General features: G+C 52.7%; 1 protein-coding gene across 6 annotated transcripts in view; it reads right to left on the reverse strand.

The window, feature by feature from the left end:
• SRL (sarcalumenin) overlaps positions 1–15,414 on the reverse strand; it is a 67,739-nt gene that overhangs the window by 11,854 nt on the left and 40,471 nt on the right. For 4 of the 6 annotated variants that reach the window (XM_055365158.2, XM_063699974.1, XM_055365157.2 and 1 more), the window contains 2 exons: positions 5,808–5,909; positions 4,400–4,495 (listed from right to left, as the gene is read on the reverse strand). In XM_055365158.2, coding sequence (XP_055221133.1) covers positions 4,400–4,495; positions 5,808–5,909 — 198 coding nt within the window. Of the gene's footprint in view, positions 1–4,399; positions 4,496–5,807; positions 5,910–8,050; positions 9,392–15,414 lie in introns of all 6 variants that reach the window. The other 2 variants (XM_055365155.2, XM_055365154.2) reach the window with 2 other exon arrangements.

The raw sequence follows: 15,414 nt of genomic DNA on the forward strand, positions 1-15,414 counted from the left end.
TAGGGCCACTCTCAAACACTAGCCTCTAAAGTCCATGACAAATTTGCCAGTGCCCAAAACCAAACAATGAACTGGCAATTCTTGGGTCCTGCATCCAATGTCCTTCCGAAGGCCATGTTGGGGAGATGACCCTGCAAGGGCCACTCCAGGTGGGTCCCTAAGAGGAAAAATAGAATACTCTCGTGCTTTCAAACCCAGCGGACAGGGAGGGAAGGGGAGAGGCTTTCAACGTGGGGTGTGGTCAGTCTTATTGCAGATTTTCAGGCCTCAGCTCTTCCAGCTCTTCTCTGGACTGCAGCACAGAGGGCCAGCCCTGCATAACTCAGCACTGAAGTTCTCCAGACTCGTCTCCCTGAGGCCAGCAGACCACCCTAAAAACACTAGGCACTCCCCTTTTGTTTCATTTATTTATCATGATTTTAATTTATTTAATTTCTTGGTTCAAAGATCGGGAATATAAAAAGGTAAACAGTGAAAAATCTCCCATCTCCGTCCCAGTCTGCCTCAGCCCTAACACCCCCTGGAATAGGTAACCACTGCTGACTTCTTACATGTTATTTTAGACATTTTAATGCATATATAAGCAATATTTGTAGTTATCATATTCCCCATCTTTTTTTTTTTTTTTTTTTGAGACAGGGTCTCACTCTGTCGCCCAGACCAGAGTGCAGTGGTGTGATCACAGCTCATATAGCCTCAACCTCCCAGGCTCAAGCAATCCTCCCACCTCAGCCTCCTGAGTAGCTGAGACTATAGGCATGTACCACCAAGCCCAGCTCATTTTTGTATTTAGAGTAGAGATGGGGTCTTGCCATGTTGCCTAGGCTGGTCTCCAACTCCTGGGCTCACGGGATCCACCCACCTCGGCCTCCCAAAGTGCTTCTATTACAGGCATGAGCCCGGCACCCAGCCCTTCCCCATCTTCTTCTTTTTTTTTTTTTTTTTTTTTTTTTGAGACAGAGTCTTGCTCTGTTCCCCAGGCTAGAGTGCAGTGGCACAATCTCAGCTCACTGCAGCCTCTGCCTCCTGGGTTCAAGCCATTCTCCTGCCTCAGCCTCCCAAGCAGCTGGGACCACAGGTGCATGCCACCATGCCTGGCTAATTTTTGTATTTTTAGTAGAGATGGGGTTTTACCATGTTGCCCAAGCTGGTCTCGAACTCTTGACCTCAAGTGATCCACCTGCCTCGGCTTCCCAAAGTGCTGGGATTACAGGCGTGAGCCCCCACACCCGGCCCCCATCTTTTTACAGAGAGTGGTGCCATATGCTTCCTCTTCTGTATCTTGCCTTCAGATGCTCTGGTCTTCCTTCTCCGAGGCTAAAGCTCAGTCCTAACCAGGTGGTGTCTTATACATGGCAGGCACATGTACGTTGCCTGAAAGCAACACCATGGCCCTGCCCCATCCCTCCCTGTCTGTGAATACACAAGAGACACTCACATCTCTGTGGAAGTCAAGCCCTGGCTGGGGGCCAGGAAGGGATAAGGAGGCTGAGAGGGCGGCAGGAATCCCCAGTTACAGCCACAGAGATGTCACGGTCTCTTAACACCAGCCCAGGCGACACCAAGGAGAGCCCTAGATGTTCCTGTTCTCCGAGACAAACCACAAACAGGGCCCTTTCCTGGTGCTGTGGTTTCGGCTCCTCACAGCAGGGGGCACCGCTGGCCTATGCAGGAGGTGGGAGGTGAGCCTGGGAGAGGTTACAAGGAAGCTGGCCAGAGACTAGGAGTTAAGAGCCAAGTCCAAAAGGTGAGTGCAGGGGCCAGGAAGCGGGCCCTCCCTGCAAAGCGCCATGCCCTGGGGACTCTGGAGCTCCTGGCCCTGCTGCTGTACACACAAGTTTCCTAGGAGGGCCAAGCCTCCGGGTCTTAGGGCCAAGAGAGAAAGAGAAAGCCTTCGGGAGGCTCTGCAAGGTCATACCAATAGCTGTGCATCCACTGCAAAGGGGGGCGATAACTGGCTCCTAGGCTACAAAAAATAGTACAGGTAGCTGTGGGACAGGGTATTCCCTGCTTCCAGCTGTGTGATCCTGGGTAACCCAGCACGTCTCTGGGCCTCAGGTTCCCCTCTGTAGAGCAGGAAAAATACAAACCCTATTACATCCTGGCCACTTACAGCCATCCAGAGCATCAAATGAGATCATATAGAAACAGCCAAATTAACACAGGGAAAGATTTCTAATCTCATTCAAAAAACAATAAGATACCACTGCTAAATTTTTTAAAGATGAGTAACATTTTTAAATTGCATTGCTGTTGGGAAACAAGGACTCTCATCTACTGTTATTGTGAGTACAAATTGGTATCATGGGAGACAATATGGCAACAACTAGCAAAATGTTTAATTCCAGGGTTCCAATTTTTTTTTTTTTTTTTTTGAGACAGGGTCTCACTCTGTCGCCCAGGCTGGAGTGCACTGGTGCAATCTCAGTTTACTGCAATCTCTGCCTCCCAGGGTCAAATGATCCTCCTGCCTCAGCCTCCTGAGTAGCTGGGACCACAGGCACATGCCACGATGTCCAGCTATTTTTTTCTTTTTTTGAGATGGAGTCTCGCTCTGTCACCCAGGCTGGAGTGCAGCAGCACAATCTTGGCTCACTGCAACCTCTGCCTCCCCAGTTCAAGTGATTCTTGTACCTCAGCTTCCCCAGTAGCTGGGATTATAGGCACCCACCACCACACCCAGCCAATTTTTGGATTTTTAGTAGAGGCAGGGTTTTGCCATGTTGGCCAGGCTGGTCTCAAACTCCTGGCCTCAAGGGATCTGCTCGCCTCAGCCTCCCAAAGTGCTGGGACTATAGGTGTGAGCCACCGTGCCCGGCCATCGGATTGTTTTTAAAAGTGCTATGAGCCATCACGCTGGGCCCAATTTTTGTGTGTGTGTTTTGTTTGTTTGTTTGTTTGTTTTGAGATGGAGTCTTGCTCTGTTGCCCAGGCTGGAGTGCAGTGGCACAATCTCAACTCACTGCAACCTCTGCCTCCCGGGTTCAAACAATTCTGTTGCTTCACCCTCCTGAGTAGCTAGGATTACAGCCGCCAGCCACCATGCAGGGCTAATTTTTGTATTTTTAATAGAGACGGGGTTTTACCATGTTGGCTGGGCTGGTCTCGAACTCCTGACCTCATGATCTGCCCACCTTGGCCTCCCAAAGTGCTGGGATTACAGGTGTGAGCCACCACGCCCGCCCCTAATTTTTGTATTTTTTGTAGAGACGAGGTCTGACTATGTTGCCCAGGCTGGTCTCAAACTCCTGGGCTCAAGCCGTCCTCCCACCTCTGCCTCCCAAAGTACTGAGATTATAGGCGTGAGCCACCAGGAGGGTGCTGGTTTTCCAGAGCATGGCGTGGTCACGCAGGGGAGGAGCACACAGCTGTCAGAGGGAAGGAGGGAGGTTTCCACACACACAGCTCACCTAACAGGATCCCATGTTTGTAAAAACAAAAAAACGACATCCATCTATGTGCTCACACATGAAGAGGAAATGCTTGGAAGTCTTCACTGTAACGATGGGTTTCTCTGGGAGTCGAATTAAAGAAGTTGGAGGAGGGCCTGGCGCGGTGGCTCACGCCTGTCATCCCAGCACTTTGGGAGGCCGAGGCGGGCGGATCACGAGGTCAGGAGATGCAGACCATCCTGGCTAACATGGTGAAACCCCATCTCTACTAAAAATACAAAAAATTGGCCAGGCGTGGTGGCAGGTGCCTGTAGTCCCAGCTATTCGGGAGGCTGAGGCAGGAGAATGGCGTGAACCTGGGAGGCAGAGCTTGCAGTGAGCCGAGATCACGCCACTGCACTCCAGTATGAGTGACAGAGCGAGACTCCATCTCAAAAAAAAAACAGCTGGAGGTCAAGAATATAATTTTTATTTTTCAACGTATACTATTCTGCACTATTTGAATTTTTTGCAACAAGTGTGTCTTATTTTTATTATTTTGAAAATCAATTTTGTAAAGAATCCAGGCCCAAGGGAAGCAGAGGGGAAGGGCAACAGCAGGAGGGGAAGGAATGGAGTGATCAGAGGACTCAGGCACCACCCATGAGTAGACAGGGGGCACCTGTGGCCTCTGGAGCACAGGAGGGATTGAAATAGGCATCATCGCCTTTGAAAACTCAAATGTGCATGACTGAAGCATAAAGGCTTAAAACCAAAATGCATCTGTAACACCCTGGTAAAGCATCGCGCCGTGCTGGTGAAAGGGTAGTTCCGTGATGGAGGTGTCGTCCTTTCCAACTCCCGGGGGGAGCCCAGACCCAGACCCACAAGTCCTTGCACACATCATGAACGAGCTCCTGAACCTGTGTGGGTACCGGGAGAGTCCAGGCTGGTCAGCAGTGTGGCCCCGCCGACAGGCCTGCGCCGTACCTGTAATCTCAAGCCCTACCTGTTATCTCAAGCCCTACCTGTGATCTCATGCTGCCGGAGCTCATTGTATTTGTAGGACTGCTCCAGAGGCTTGATGGATGAGTGGTAGATCTTCCGAAGCCGCTGCAGCACCGCTGGAGACAGAGAGGGCCGGGGGAAGAGCATCAGGCAGGTGCGATCCAGGCAGCTCCTCCATTGTGGAGGGGCCTCACCACCCAGGGCAGCTCCACCCCTGCCTGGTGGGCAGCAAGTGCTGTTTGCAGCCCAGCGACTGTGCAATGTATTTGCATTTGGGGAGGTGGCCCACATCTCAACCCGCAGAAACCTCCAAATGAAAAGGCATTCTCCTAGCCACCCCTAAAGCTTCCTGAACTGTTTGGTTATTTTATTTTATTATTTATTTATTTTTTTAGAGAAAGGATCTTGCTCTGTCACCCAGGCTGGAGTGCAGTGGTGCAATCATAGCTCACTGCAGCCTCTAACTCCGGGGCTCAAGTGATCCACCCACCTCAGCCTCCCAAAGTGCTGGAATTACAGACATAAGCCACTGTGCCCGGCCTGAGCTGTTTTTTTAAAATGTCTCTCCTCCTTCCTCACCTCAGTAGTGTGTCTGAAACCGTGTCTCGGCCTGCTGCCTCACTGCAAGTGCTTTCTTTGGTGGATGAGAATTCCATCTCTGTTGCCCACCTCTGTGTGTGCTCCCTGAGGCTTAGAAGGCAAAGAGGCCCAGCACCCAGCAGGCCCACGGAACGGCACCCTGGCCCGGGCGTTACTCCCAGACACTCCTGGGAGGGGTGGGGTCAGATAACCCAGGTGGCCTCTTTCTAAGAGGAAGCTCCCTGCTGGGAACCCACAGTGGGAAGGCCTATGGGGTGACGAGTCAGGCTAGCGAGACTCTACCCCTCGATCCGCCACCCTCTAGCCGTGCGCCAGGAGCAAATCGCTGCTAGCCTGAGCTCCAGTTAGGTGGCTCACTGATTAAGAGGAGACAAGCCCTGCTGCAATCCTTGGGTTTCAAAGATAAAATGAAACAGCACACATGAAATGGCTTTATAAACTAAAAATCACAGCGAAGGAGATGGCACCAGCACAGCATGGGGCCGCACTGGATTCGCCCACACCAGGCCGTCTACTTGGATGGCCCTTCCTACTCTGTGCCCACCTGGAACCCCAAAGCTTGGACCTTGCTCACAGAGCCTCCTCCACGAAGCCTCCCACCTTCAGGGCTCTCCTCTTCCCCAACGTCCCCTCCGGCCTCCAAGATACAGCCCCAGCCTCCAAGATACAGCCCCGGCCTCTAAGATACAGCCCCGGCCTCCAAGATACAGCCCTGGCCTCCAAGATACAGCCCCGGCATGTCCTGGCTCTCAGGAGCCTCCAGGAGTCTGCCTGGGCCCTGGCGGCCGGGCTCTCCCGGCCCTGGGCATATCTCCCTCCCCTGGTTACCAGAGTAGTCATCGGATGGCTTGTCCTCATTCAGCATGAGGGTCTTCTCGATGTGGGAGCGGTCCCTCAATGGGGCTTCTTCATTTGCATCCTCCGTCTCTTCTGTGGAGAGAAGCAGACAGCCAAGTGAGAGAAAGCTAACAGCCAGCTGAGCTCTGCGCCCCGGCACAGCAGACGAGGGCTGGGCCTCGAGCAGGGGCTCAGCAGGGTCTTGCCAAGTTACACTGGACTGAGCTCTGCCTTTAGGAAGGAATTTCATCATCCAAACTCTATGAAGTTCCATGTGCAGTGTATTCGCATTTGGGGAGCTGGTCCACAGCTCAACCTGCAGAAACCTTCTTATCTATTTATTTCATATATTCAACAAATATGCATTGAACACCTTCGCCACGCCAGGCACTGAGCATCATGCTGGGAATACAGTGGTGCCCAGAACAGGCACAACTCCTTAGGCAGCTGCTCTTAGTCCAGTGGAGTCAGAGATGATAGTCTTTAAAGTAACGCTAGGGCCGAGTGCAGTGGCTCACACCTGTAATCCTAGCACTTTAGGAGGCCCAGATGGGATGATCACTGGAGCCCAAAAGTTGGAGACCAGCCTAGGCAACATAGCAAGACCCCATCTCTACCAAAAAAAAACTTTCCAAGCAGTGGTGCACACCCATAGTCTCAGCTCAGTAAGCTGAGACAGGAGGATTCTCTCAGCTCAGGAAGCTGAGACAGGAGGATTCTCTCAGCTCAGGAGGTCAAGGCTGCAGTGAGCCATGATCACCCCACTGCACTCCAGCCTAGGTCACAGAGCAAGATCCTATCTTAAAAAATTAAAAAATTAAAACATCAAACATCTCAGGAGGCTTTAGGGGTAGGTAGGAGAATGCCTTTTGGCTTGAACTCCAGCCTGGGCAAAAGAGGGAGACCCTGTCTCAAAAATAATAAAAATAATTAATAAAATGTAATCATTACAGATGATGAGGTGGCCACAGAAGGAAACATTCTGAAAGCTAAGTGGGGCTCAGGAGTGTGCCTGCACCAGTGGTCTCAGCAGCACAGTCAGAGAAGGCCTCCCCAGGTCTCTGCTGGGGGAGTGAGTTAGGTGACCAGTGGAGAGAAGCGTTCTGCAAAAGCCCCAGACGAGCCTTATTTAGCAAGAAGCAGGAGAAGGGGTGTCTGGCTGCAGCTGGGGAGGCCTGGGTGCTGGGGAGCTGCTGAGGTCCTCAGGGCTGACCGGACAGGACCTTCCACAGGGCTTTGGGTTTCATCCCAAGAGCAATGGGAGCCAGTGAGGGGCTCTAGGCAGGCAGCCTAGCGTGATAGTGCATGCCTGTAGTCCCAGCTACTCAGGAGGCTGAGGTGGGAGGATCGCTTGAGCACTTGAGCACTTGAGCTCAGGAGTTAGAAGCTGCAGTGAGCTATGACTGCACGACTGCACCCCAGCCTGGGTGACAGAGTGAGACCTTGTCTCAAAAAAAAAAAAAAAGTATGTAAATTAATTCTTCAACGAAGCCTGTGGGGAAGCCATCTTGGAGAGTGAAGACTTGACCTCGACCTCTACCCTGAAAGCCCCACTCCTGGTCTAAGTCCATGTACTAAGCAGATGCAGCCATGAAGGTGCCTGACCGACCCTCGTATTGGCTGCAATTCTCACACTGCCCGAGAACTTAGCCCGGCCCTTCCCCCTCTGCTCCTGGCCCCCAGCCCTTTGAGGGCAGCTTTGGCTGCTTTAGGTGGGCACTTGAGAGTCAACAGTGGTCACAGCCTGAGTTCTCATCTCATGATCCTGACCCCTCAGTCCTGGTTCTGCAATGCTTCCTACAGCCTAGTCTTCAAGGGGAGACCCCAGTCCTAGCCCACTAAGAGAATCACCAGGGAAGTTCCCAACCCACCCCCATCCATTCCCTGCACGTCCCTCCACCCGCTGGCCCCGGGGCACCGATCATTCCATTAGCTCACTGCTCCTTTAGGCTGAGGCACTGGCATAGGCTACGGCGCATCAGGGACCCTAAGGGGAGGTTCTGGGGCCCCTGATTCAGAAGTAGCAGGGCCCCTCTGACCCCTCTCACTGGCCCCTCCAAACTGGAGGCCAGTGGCCAATGCACAGCCTGAAGCCACCTCCCCAGGCCGGGACCCTGAAAAGGGCCTGCCATCCTCTGCCACCTTCTGTCCCTGCCTGTCCCCTACATACAAGACTTCCAGGGAGAATGCAGCTGGCCAAGGGACGGGGTTGCTGTTAGGGAATTAATTCCTACCCTGGGCAGCAATGATGGGACTCTCCCTCCCCTGATGTCCCTCCTCAGGCTCCTCTGCCTTCATGTCCAGGGTCTCACTGCCCATGGACTCTTTATTCAATTCCTCCGGGCCAGGCTGGGCCCCTCTGTCCCTGTGACTTGTGGTTCCTGTGGCTTCCTGAAGCTCTGCACCTTCCTGGGGTTCCCTGGCTTCCTGGGGCTCCCTGGCTTCCTGGGGATCCCCACCTTCCTGGGGCTCCTCAGCTTCCTGGGGATCCCTGCCTTCCTGGGGCTCCTCGGCTTCCTGGAGATCCCCGCCTTCCTGGGGCTCCCTGGCTTCCTGGGGCTCCCCAGCCTCCTGGGGCTCCGTGGCCTCCTCGGAGGTGCCCTCTGCTTCTTCTGAGCTAGCCCCATCGCCGCTGTCCTCTTCGGACTCCTCTTCGGAGGGAACTCCTCCTTCTTCCTCGCTTCCACTTCCATCACCACTTTCCTCTTCAGAGGAGGCTTCATCTGTGTCCTCCTCAGTCATCTCTGGGGCCTGGCTCTCCTCAGTGTCCCCTGCCTTGACGCTTTGGGCGCCCCCAGGCTCTGCACTGGCCTCTGCAGCTGGGCCGGGCTCCCCCTGGTCCTCGGTGCCCTCACTGGCTTGTGTGTCAATATCTGGCTCCGACTCTCCCCCAACAGCTGCGACGTCAGGGGCTCCCTCTGGCACTGTAGGCTCCTCGCCAGGCCCAGGGCTGCCCTCGGCCTCTGCGTTCAGTGGGCCGACCCCATCACCCTCTGAGTGAGGAGAGGCCCCCTCTGCCTTTGGCTCTGCTGTCCCTGCCAGTGCTCCCTGCACCAGGCTGTCCCCTTGGACCTCCTGGACTTCCTCGGGGAGTTCATGGCCCCCAGCCTGTCCTCCTGCCTCTCCACTGGCAGTTCCCTCTGTGGGGAGCCCAAGCCCAGTCTCCTCCTCTCCTTGTCCCTCTCCAGAACTGGGCTCCGGCCACTCCTCTTCCACAGGCCCCTTGGCCCCTCCTGGAGGGAGGGCGCTTGCCACTGGTGGGCCATTCTTTTCCTCCCCAGGCCCCCCAGCGTCCCTGTCGTCCCTTTCCCCAGATGGAGGTGACTCTGTGGCTGAGGCATTGGAGAGGCTGGCTTCAGGATCGGGGCCCGGGCTGGCGGCAGACGCGGGGGTCTTCTCGGGGCTCTCAGCCTCCCTGCCATCTGGGTGGTGAAGGAGCAGTTTCTTGTCTTGAGGGGCTGTGTCTGCATAAAGCGCCCTTTCTTTCTCCTCTAGACTTGCGTCTCCAGCAGAGAAATGATTCTCCAACAAATTGCCAACATCTTCTGTGCCACCCGACGCGGAGACTTGCAGTTCTAAATGATTAGAACATGATTGGTCAGTTTCACAGGGTTGGCACCGGCTCTGTTTCTCAAGAGTCTACAATAACCTAGCTCCCGTCTTCTGGGATGTGGTGTTGGCCTGGTGTGCAGTGTTACGCCTACCAACCTGGGTCTTCAGGACTACCTCGTGCGTAGGGAGCAGAATAGGTGTTATAATGCCTCCCTCCTAAGATGTGGAAACTGTGGATCAGGGAGTTAAAGGACTGACCCGTTGTCCATCACTAACGAAGTGAGCAGCTGTGCTAACCCGAGAACCGCTCCCCCACCGTGACCCTGGCCCTGACCTTCAAGCTTCCGGGCTTGGTCCTGATGACTGTATATGGAGGGAAAGTTGGGCGAGCCCTTCCAGTCCCTCAACCTTGCTCACGGGCGTGTGCAGCCGGGCTCAACCTTGGAGATGCTTCCAAGAAGGGACAAATGCTTGTGCACCCCACCTCATGGCAGTTCCTACCGTCATTAACCAGCAGGCTTTTAATACTGCTCTCAGCGAAGGAGTGAAAACAGGTGTTTGCAGGCCGGATAATCTTAGGTTACACAGCACAGTGCTTAAGGGATTACTTGTGGCTCTCAACCTTATTAAGTCACACATCTAACCCTGTCCCAGTAAGGGCAGGCATTTGCTGGCCTCCCTACCTTAGATTAGAGGGTACATGGCCTGAGGAGGAGATATCCAAAACAGGCCGGGCCTGGCTTCCCGAAGGCTCTGGCCAACCCCTTCCAAGGGGATCCCCTTGTAAGGGACTGCAGCTTAACCCAGAGAGCAAAGGGCCCAGGAAGAGAGAAGAGTAGTGGCCTCATCTGTGCCAGAGACCTCTGTCAAGGATCAAGTTTAATATGTTTGGAAAATGGGGTCAGCAAAGGCTAAGTGTGGTGGCTCATGCCTGTAATCCCAGCACTTTGGGAGGTCGAGATAGGCAGATCACCTGAGGTTGGGAGTTTGAGACCAGCCTGGCCAACATGGTGAAACCCCATCTCTACTAAAAATATGAAAAATTAGCTGGGTGTGGTGACACACACCTGTAATCCCAGCTACTCAGGAGGCTGAGGCTGGAGAATGACTTGAACCGGGAGGTGGAGGTTGCAGTGAGCCGAGATCGCGCCACTGCACTCCAGGCTGGGCGACAGAGTGAGACTCCATCTCAAAAAAAAAAAAAAAAAAAAGAAAGAAAGAAAATGGGGCCCATTAGGCCCACCCCTCTGCCCCCTGCCCCCAGGCTAGGGTCTGTTTATGGGGGACATTGCAGGCTCATGGAGATGAGGGGACCACAGGTGTCCTGCCTTGGAGCAGCTGAGGCAGCCTGTTCTCCCTTGACTCTCAAGGCCCCTCTCCGAGGAAGAGTACCCCACCTATCTGCTGGATGCAGACAACCCCCCTCTCTCAGGCCACCACTTGCTACTCCCATCTCTCCCTCCCACAAAGAAAAGCCACTTCTTGGGGTACCCCTTCTCCCTCAGGGTGCCCACCCTTGTTCCCCAAAAGCTGGGCAGCCTCCAGGGATCAGGAGCAAATATTTTCTCACTAGTTCCCATAGACAGCTAGCCTGCGGTCGAACTCAGAAAGATGTGAAGCTTGGTGCCTTTTATTATAGAGGAGCCCCGTGGATTGAAATATACAGCTTTTCCCCCAGCACTTTCATATGCATGGCCATTTAACCTTCTTTACGATTGTCAGAGAGATTTCAGAGCTGAATTAGTGAAAGTCCAGAGATCTTTGCCCTGCCCTAGATACATCACCACTACGTAGCTAATGGGTGACCAGAACCCAGAACTGCCCAGTCCCTGTCTAGGCTTCCATGCCATGCTGTGCTTAGCGGGGCACAGGGGACCCCTTCCTGCTGGAATCTCAGCTCCTGCCTGCACGTGCCTTCTCTCCAGGCTCAAGCTCTGTACTGGTCCTGGCTCCTGATTTGCAGGAATCCAATTTAATTCTGTGTTCCCAGGGCCTGGCACCCTGCCTGACCCACAGAAAGTGCTGGAAGAGGTCCGCAGTTAGATTGGGGTACCAAAACGAATTCCTGGTCCCTTAGTGGGGGACAGGACAGGGAGCTGACTGTTGCTCAGTTTAATCTCCTTTCATCACCACCTACATACCTGTAAGTCCTGACTCCTTCACCTACATCTCTATCTCTCCACCTTCCACCCCTGCAGAAAAATCGATGGTGGGAACTTGGTTTAATCAGAGGAGACTGAATGTCCTCTGAACAGCAGGATACGTATAATATATATGACATACATCTGTATGTACATATCTGAGATACAGCCTGCCAGGCAATGCTTAAGCACTTTATATATAAAACAGTATCTTCATCATACTGAATTTTCTTAATCTTATTTGTTTTGTTAAAATGAGTATTACTCATATCTTTTCTTTTTTTTTTTTTTTTTTTTTTTTTTTTTTTTTGAGACAAGGTCTCACTCTGTCACCCAGGCTGGAGTGCAGTGAACGCGATCTCGGTTCACTGTAATCTCCACCTCCCGGGTTCAAGCGATTCTTCTGCCTCAGCCTCCCGAGTAGCTGGAATTACAGGTGCATGCTAAGTTAATTTTTGTATTTTTAGTAGAGACAGGGTTTCACCATGTTGGCTAGGCTGGTCTTGAACTCCTGATCTCAAGGGATCCACCCACCTCAGCCTCTCAAAGTGCTGGGATTACAGGCGTGAGCCACCACACCCAGCCTCATATCCCTATTTTTACAGATGAGAAGTCTGGAACCAGAGACATTGAGGCCCTTGTTGAATGTCACACAGCTAATAACTGGCTTGGGCCATGTGACTTCAGAGCCACAGTATCCCCTGGGAGCCTGTTAGAGACGCAGACTTTTAAGCCCCAGCCTGGACCCATTGAATCAGAATCTGCATTTTAACAAAATGGCCAGGTGATTCCTGTGCACATTACGGTCTGAAAAGCGCTGGACTACACTACCTCACAAACTGCCCCTCAGCCAGCGACTCTCAGCATTGGCTGCATATTGAAATCACCTGCTTCTTGGTCCCATGCTTCCCTTTCTCTGCGGTTTTGATTTAAATAATCCAGGGTATAGCACCAGCATCATGATTAAAAAAAAAAAAAGGTCTTAGGTAACACACAAAGTTGCAAACCACTGCAACTACCAAATCAAATAATCTTGACCCCCAGGCTTCAGCTCCCAGGCCCTCCCTACTCGCAGGCCCACCCCACTAAGGATCCCCATTGTGGGCTCCCACGTTGGGGTGGGTCTCCTAGGGCCTGGCATTTGCCTTTGGAACAGCAGTAGTTAAGGCTTCTCCTCTGGGAATCCAGCCCTTTCCATGGGCTCCTGTTGTCCTTCAATGATGATGGTGATGACCATGCTGATGATGAGGATCATGATGATGATGATGGTGATGATGATGGTGATGTTGATTACCGTGCTGATGATGAGGATCGTGATGATGATGATGATGATGGTGATGATGGTGATGACCGTGCTGATGATAAGGATCGTGATGATGATGATGGTGATGTTGATGACTGTGCTGATGATGAGGATCGTGATGATGATGATGATGGTGATGATGATGGTGGTGACCGTGCCGATGATGAGGATCATGATGATGATGATGGTGATGACCGTGCTGATGATGAGGATCATGATATTGATGATGATGGTGATGATGATGATGGTGATGACCGTGCTGATGATGAGGATCGTGATATTGATGATGATGGTGATGATGGTGATGGTGATGACCGTGCTGATGAGGATCGTGATGATGATGATGATGGTGATGATGATGGTGGTGACTGTGCTGATGATGAGGATCGTGATGATGATGATGATGGCAGTAATGGTGGTGATGATGATGATGGTGATGACGACGATGACGACGATGGTGATGATGGTGAGAGTGATGATGACAATGATGATGACAATGATAGTGATGATAATGATACTGAGTTGAATGAACTCTAGGTCTGATGTCCTATAACATTTCTGACAGTCTCAAAAGCCGTTTTCCCTGGTAAAGGTGAGAGGGCCACACAGTCCCAAGGGGGATGAAAGTTCCAAATGTTGGAGGTTCACCGTGACCATGACCTTCACACTGCTTTGTGTTTCCACTCCTGGGCCCTGGGCAGGAAGCAAGGTGTGTGCATATGTGTATGCACATTTATATTCAAGCTGTTCCCTGGTTTTCACAACTTTGGGCTGAGCTTCCCCTGAACTTCTGCTAAACAATTTGGAGTAAAAAGGACTGAGGATAATGGCTTCTTACACTGTGACCTTTCTCCCAGGCTAAAAATAACTGCTCCAACAGAAAGTCTCTCAATGAAACAAGCTGTCCCATTGGGCCCCAGAGCTCAGTCCCCAGGAAGCAGCTGTGCCACTGGACCCAGTTCTCCTCTTGGAGGCGCAGACAGAGGTGTGGGAGCCTCCGATTACACTCACTTCCATCGCACGACATCTCACTTCAATCCTGGGAAATCAAGGCCGGTGTCTTTCCCACCTCCCTTGCTTCTTGCCGAAGCACCCTATTGGCCCTGGAGCAGGGAAGCCGCAGAGGACCCAGGACACCCTGGAGAGGTGAATCCCCAGTAAGATGAGTCTTGGTCTATCCTGGGACATGAAGTACCGCACTGTATGTGCTGCTGCCAGGGTGGCCACCCCGGCTCCGGCCAGGCCAGGCCCGGGACTGACGTCAGGGCACAGGAATAGCAGGCCCCAACTCTGCCCAGAGACCATGGGAAGGCCCCAGCCCCACTCACACCCAGGCCAAGCACAACACACAACAATCCTGCTTCTCCCACCAGCCCCTCTGCCACCAGCCTTTCTCGGGGGGCCAGCTTTCCAGCAGTTCCCACCAGCCCCACAGCCTCAGGGCAGGCCCAGGCTCAGTCCCTCTCTCCTCTCTCCATCACCAACCAAATGCCCTGATTTTGTTTCTTCAGCCCTGTCTCTTTCCAAAGCACTTCTACATGGACTCAGAGGACTGTGGAGTTGCCAAGGGCCCTCGTGAGTCCAACTGTAAAGGAGGACGCTCTGGGCAGATACCTTCAGAGACTTGCCCAAGATCGGGGCAGGGGTGGGACAGAGTCCAAATATATGACCCTTAGTCTGGAGTTCTTTTTGCCCCCATGGAGTTCACAAACCATGTCCCATGAAGTGCTAGGGTTCCACAGAAGTGACTCATGGGGTGAGGAAAGATCAAACAGCAGAGACAGCCACCCACTTTGTACTTCCTGCTCTCCTTGAATTTGTCTGCCCCAGTGTCCACAGAGAAAGACTGCAGGGAGATTGGCAAGCCCTGCTCCTTTACTCTCCTCGCTTCTTCCTTCAAAATATTAGTATCTGCCTCGAGCCTCCTATCCATTATTTTCTCCAGCGTCCCAAGACATCCTGCTTACAGCATCTTTTTTTTTCTTTTTTTCTTTTCTTTTTTTTTTTTTTTTTGAGACAGGTCTTGCTGTCGCCCAGGCTGGGGTTCAATGGCACAATGACAGCTCACTGCAGCCTCCACCTCCTGGGCTCAAGGGATCCTCCCACCTCAGCTCCCCCAAATAGCTGGAACTCCATGGGTGTGCCACCACATCCAGCTGATTTTTTTCATTTTTGTAGAGATGAGGTCTCGCTATGTTGCCCAGGCTGGTCTCAAACTCCTGGCCTCAAGCGATCCTCCCACCTCAGCCTCCCAAAGTGCTGGGATTACAGATGTGAGCCACCCTTACAGCATATTTTCACTTTGCCAGTCCACACGTGCCAGGCTCTCAGCTGGGTCATCTCCTGCCCTCACGTAGGACTCCATCTTTCCAAGGTAGTTTCCTGTGCTTATTCTTCTCTGATGCTCCTAGCAGCCCTCTGAGGCAGAAAAAGCAAGGGTTGTTAACCTCTCTTGAAATGAGGAAACAAACACACGGAAGTCAAGTCGTTTGCCTCACAAGTCATTCCAGGGATGGGCTGGAACTCAGGCCAAGAGACAGAACAAAGCTCCCTGGGAGTGACCATGACCTGCTGAGCTGTTCAAGCCCAGATACCCAGCTTC

This window comes from Gorilla gorilla, chromosome 18, assembly GCF_029281585.2.
Source record: "Gorilla gorilla gorilla isolate KB3781 chromosome 18, NHGRI_mGorGor1-v2.1_pri, whole genome shotgun sequence".
Classification (NCBI taxonomy): Eukaryota; Metazoa; Chordata; class Mammalia; order Primates; family Hominidae; genus Gorilla; species Gorilla gorilla.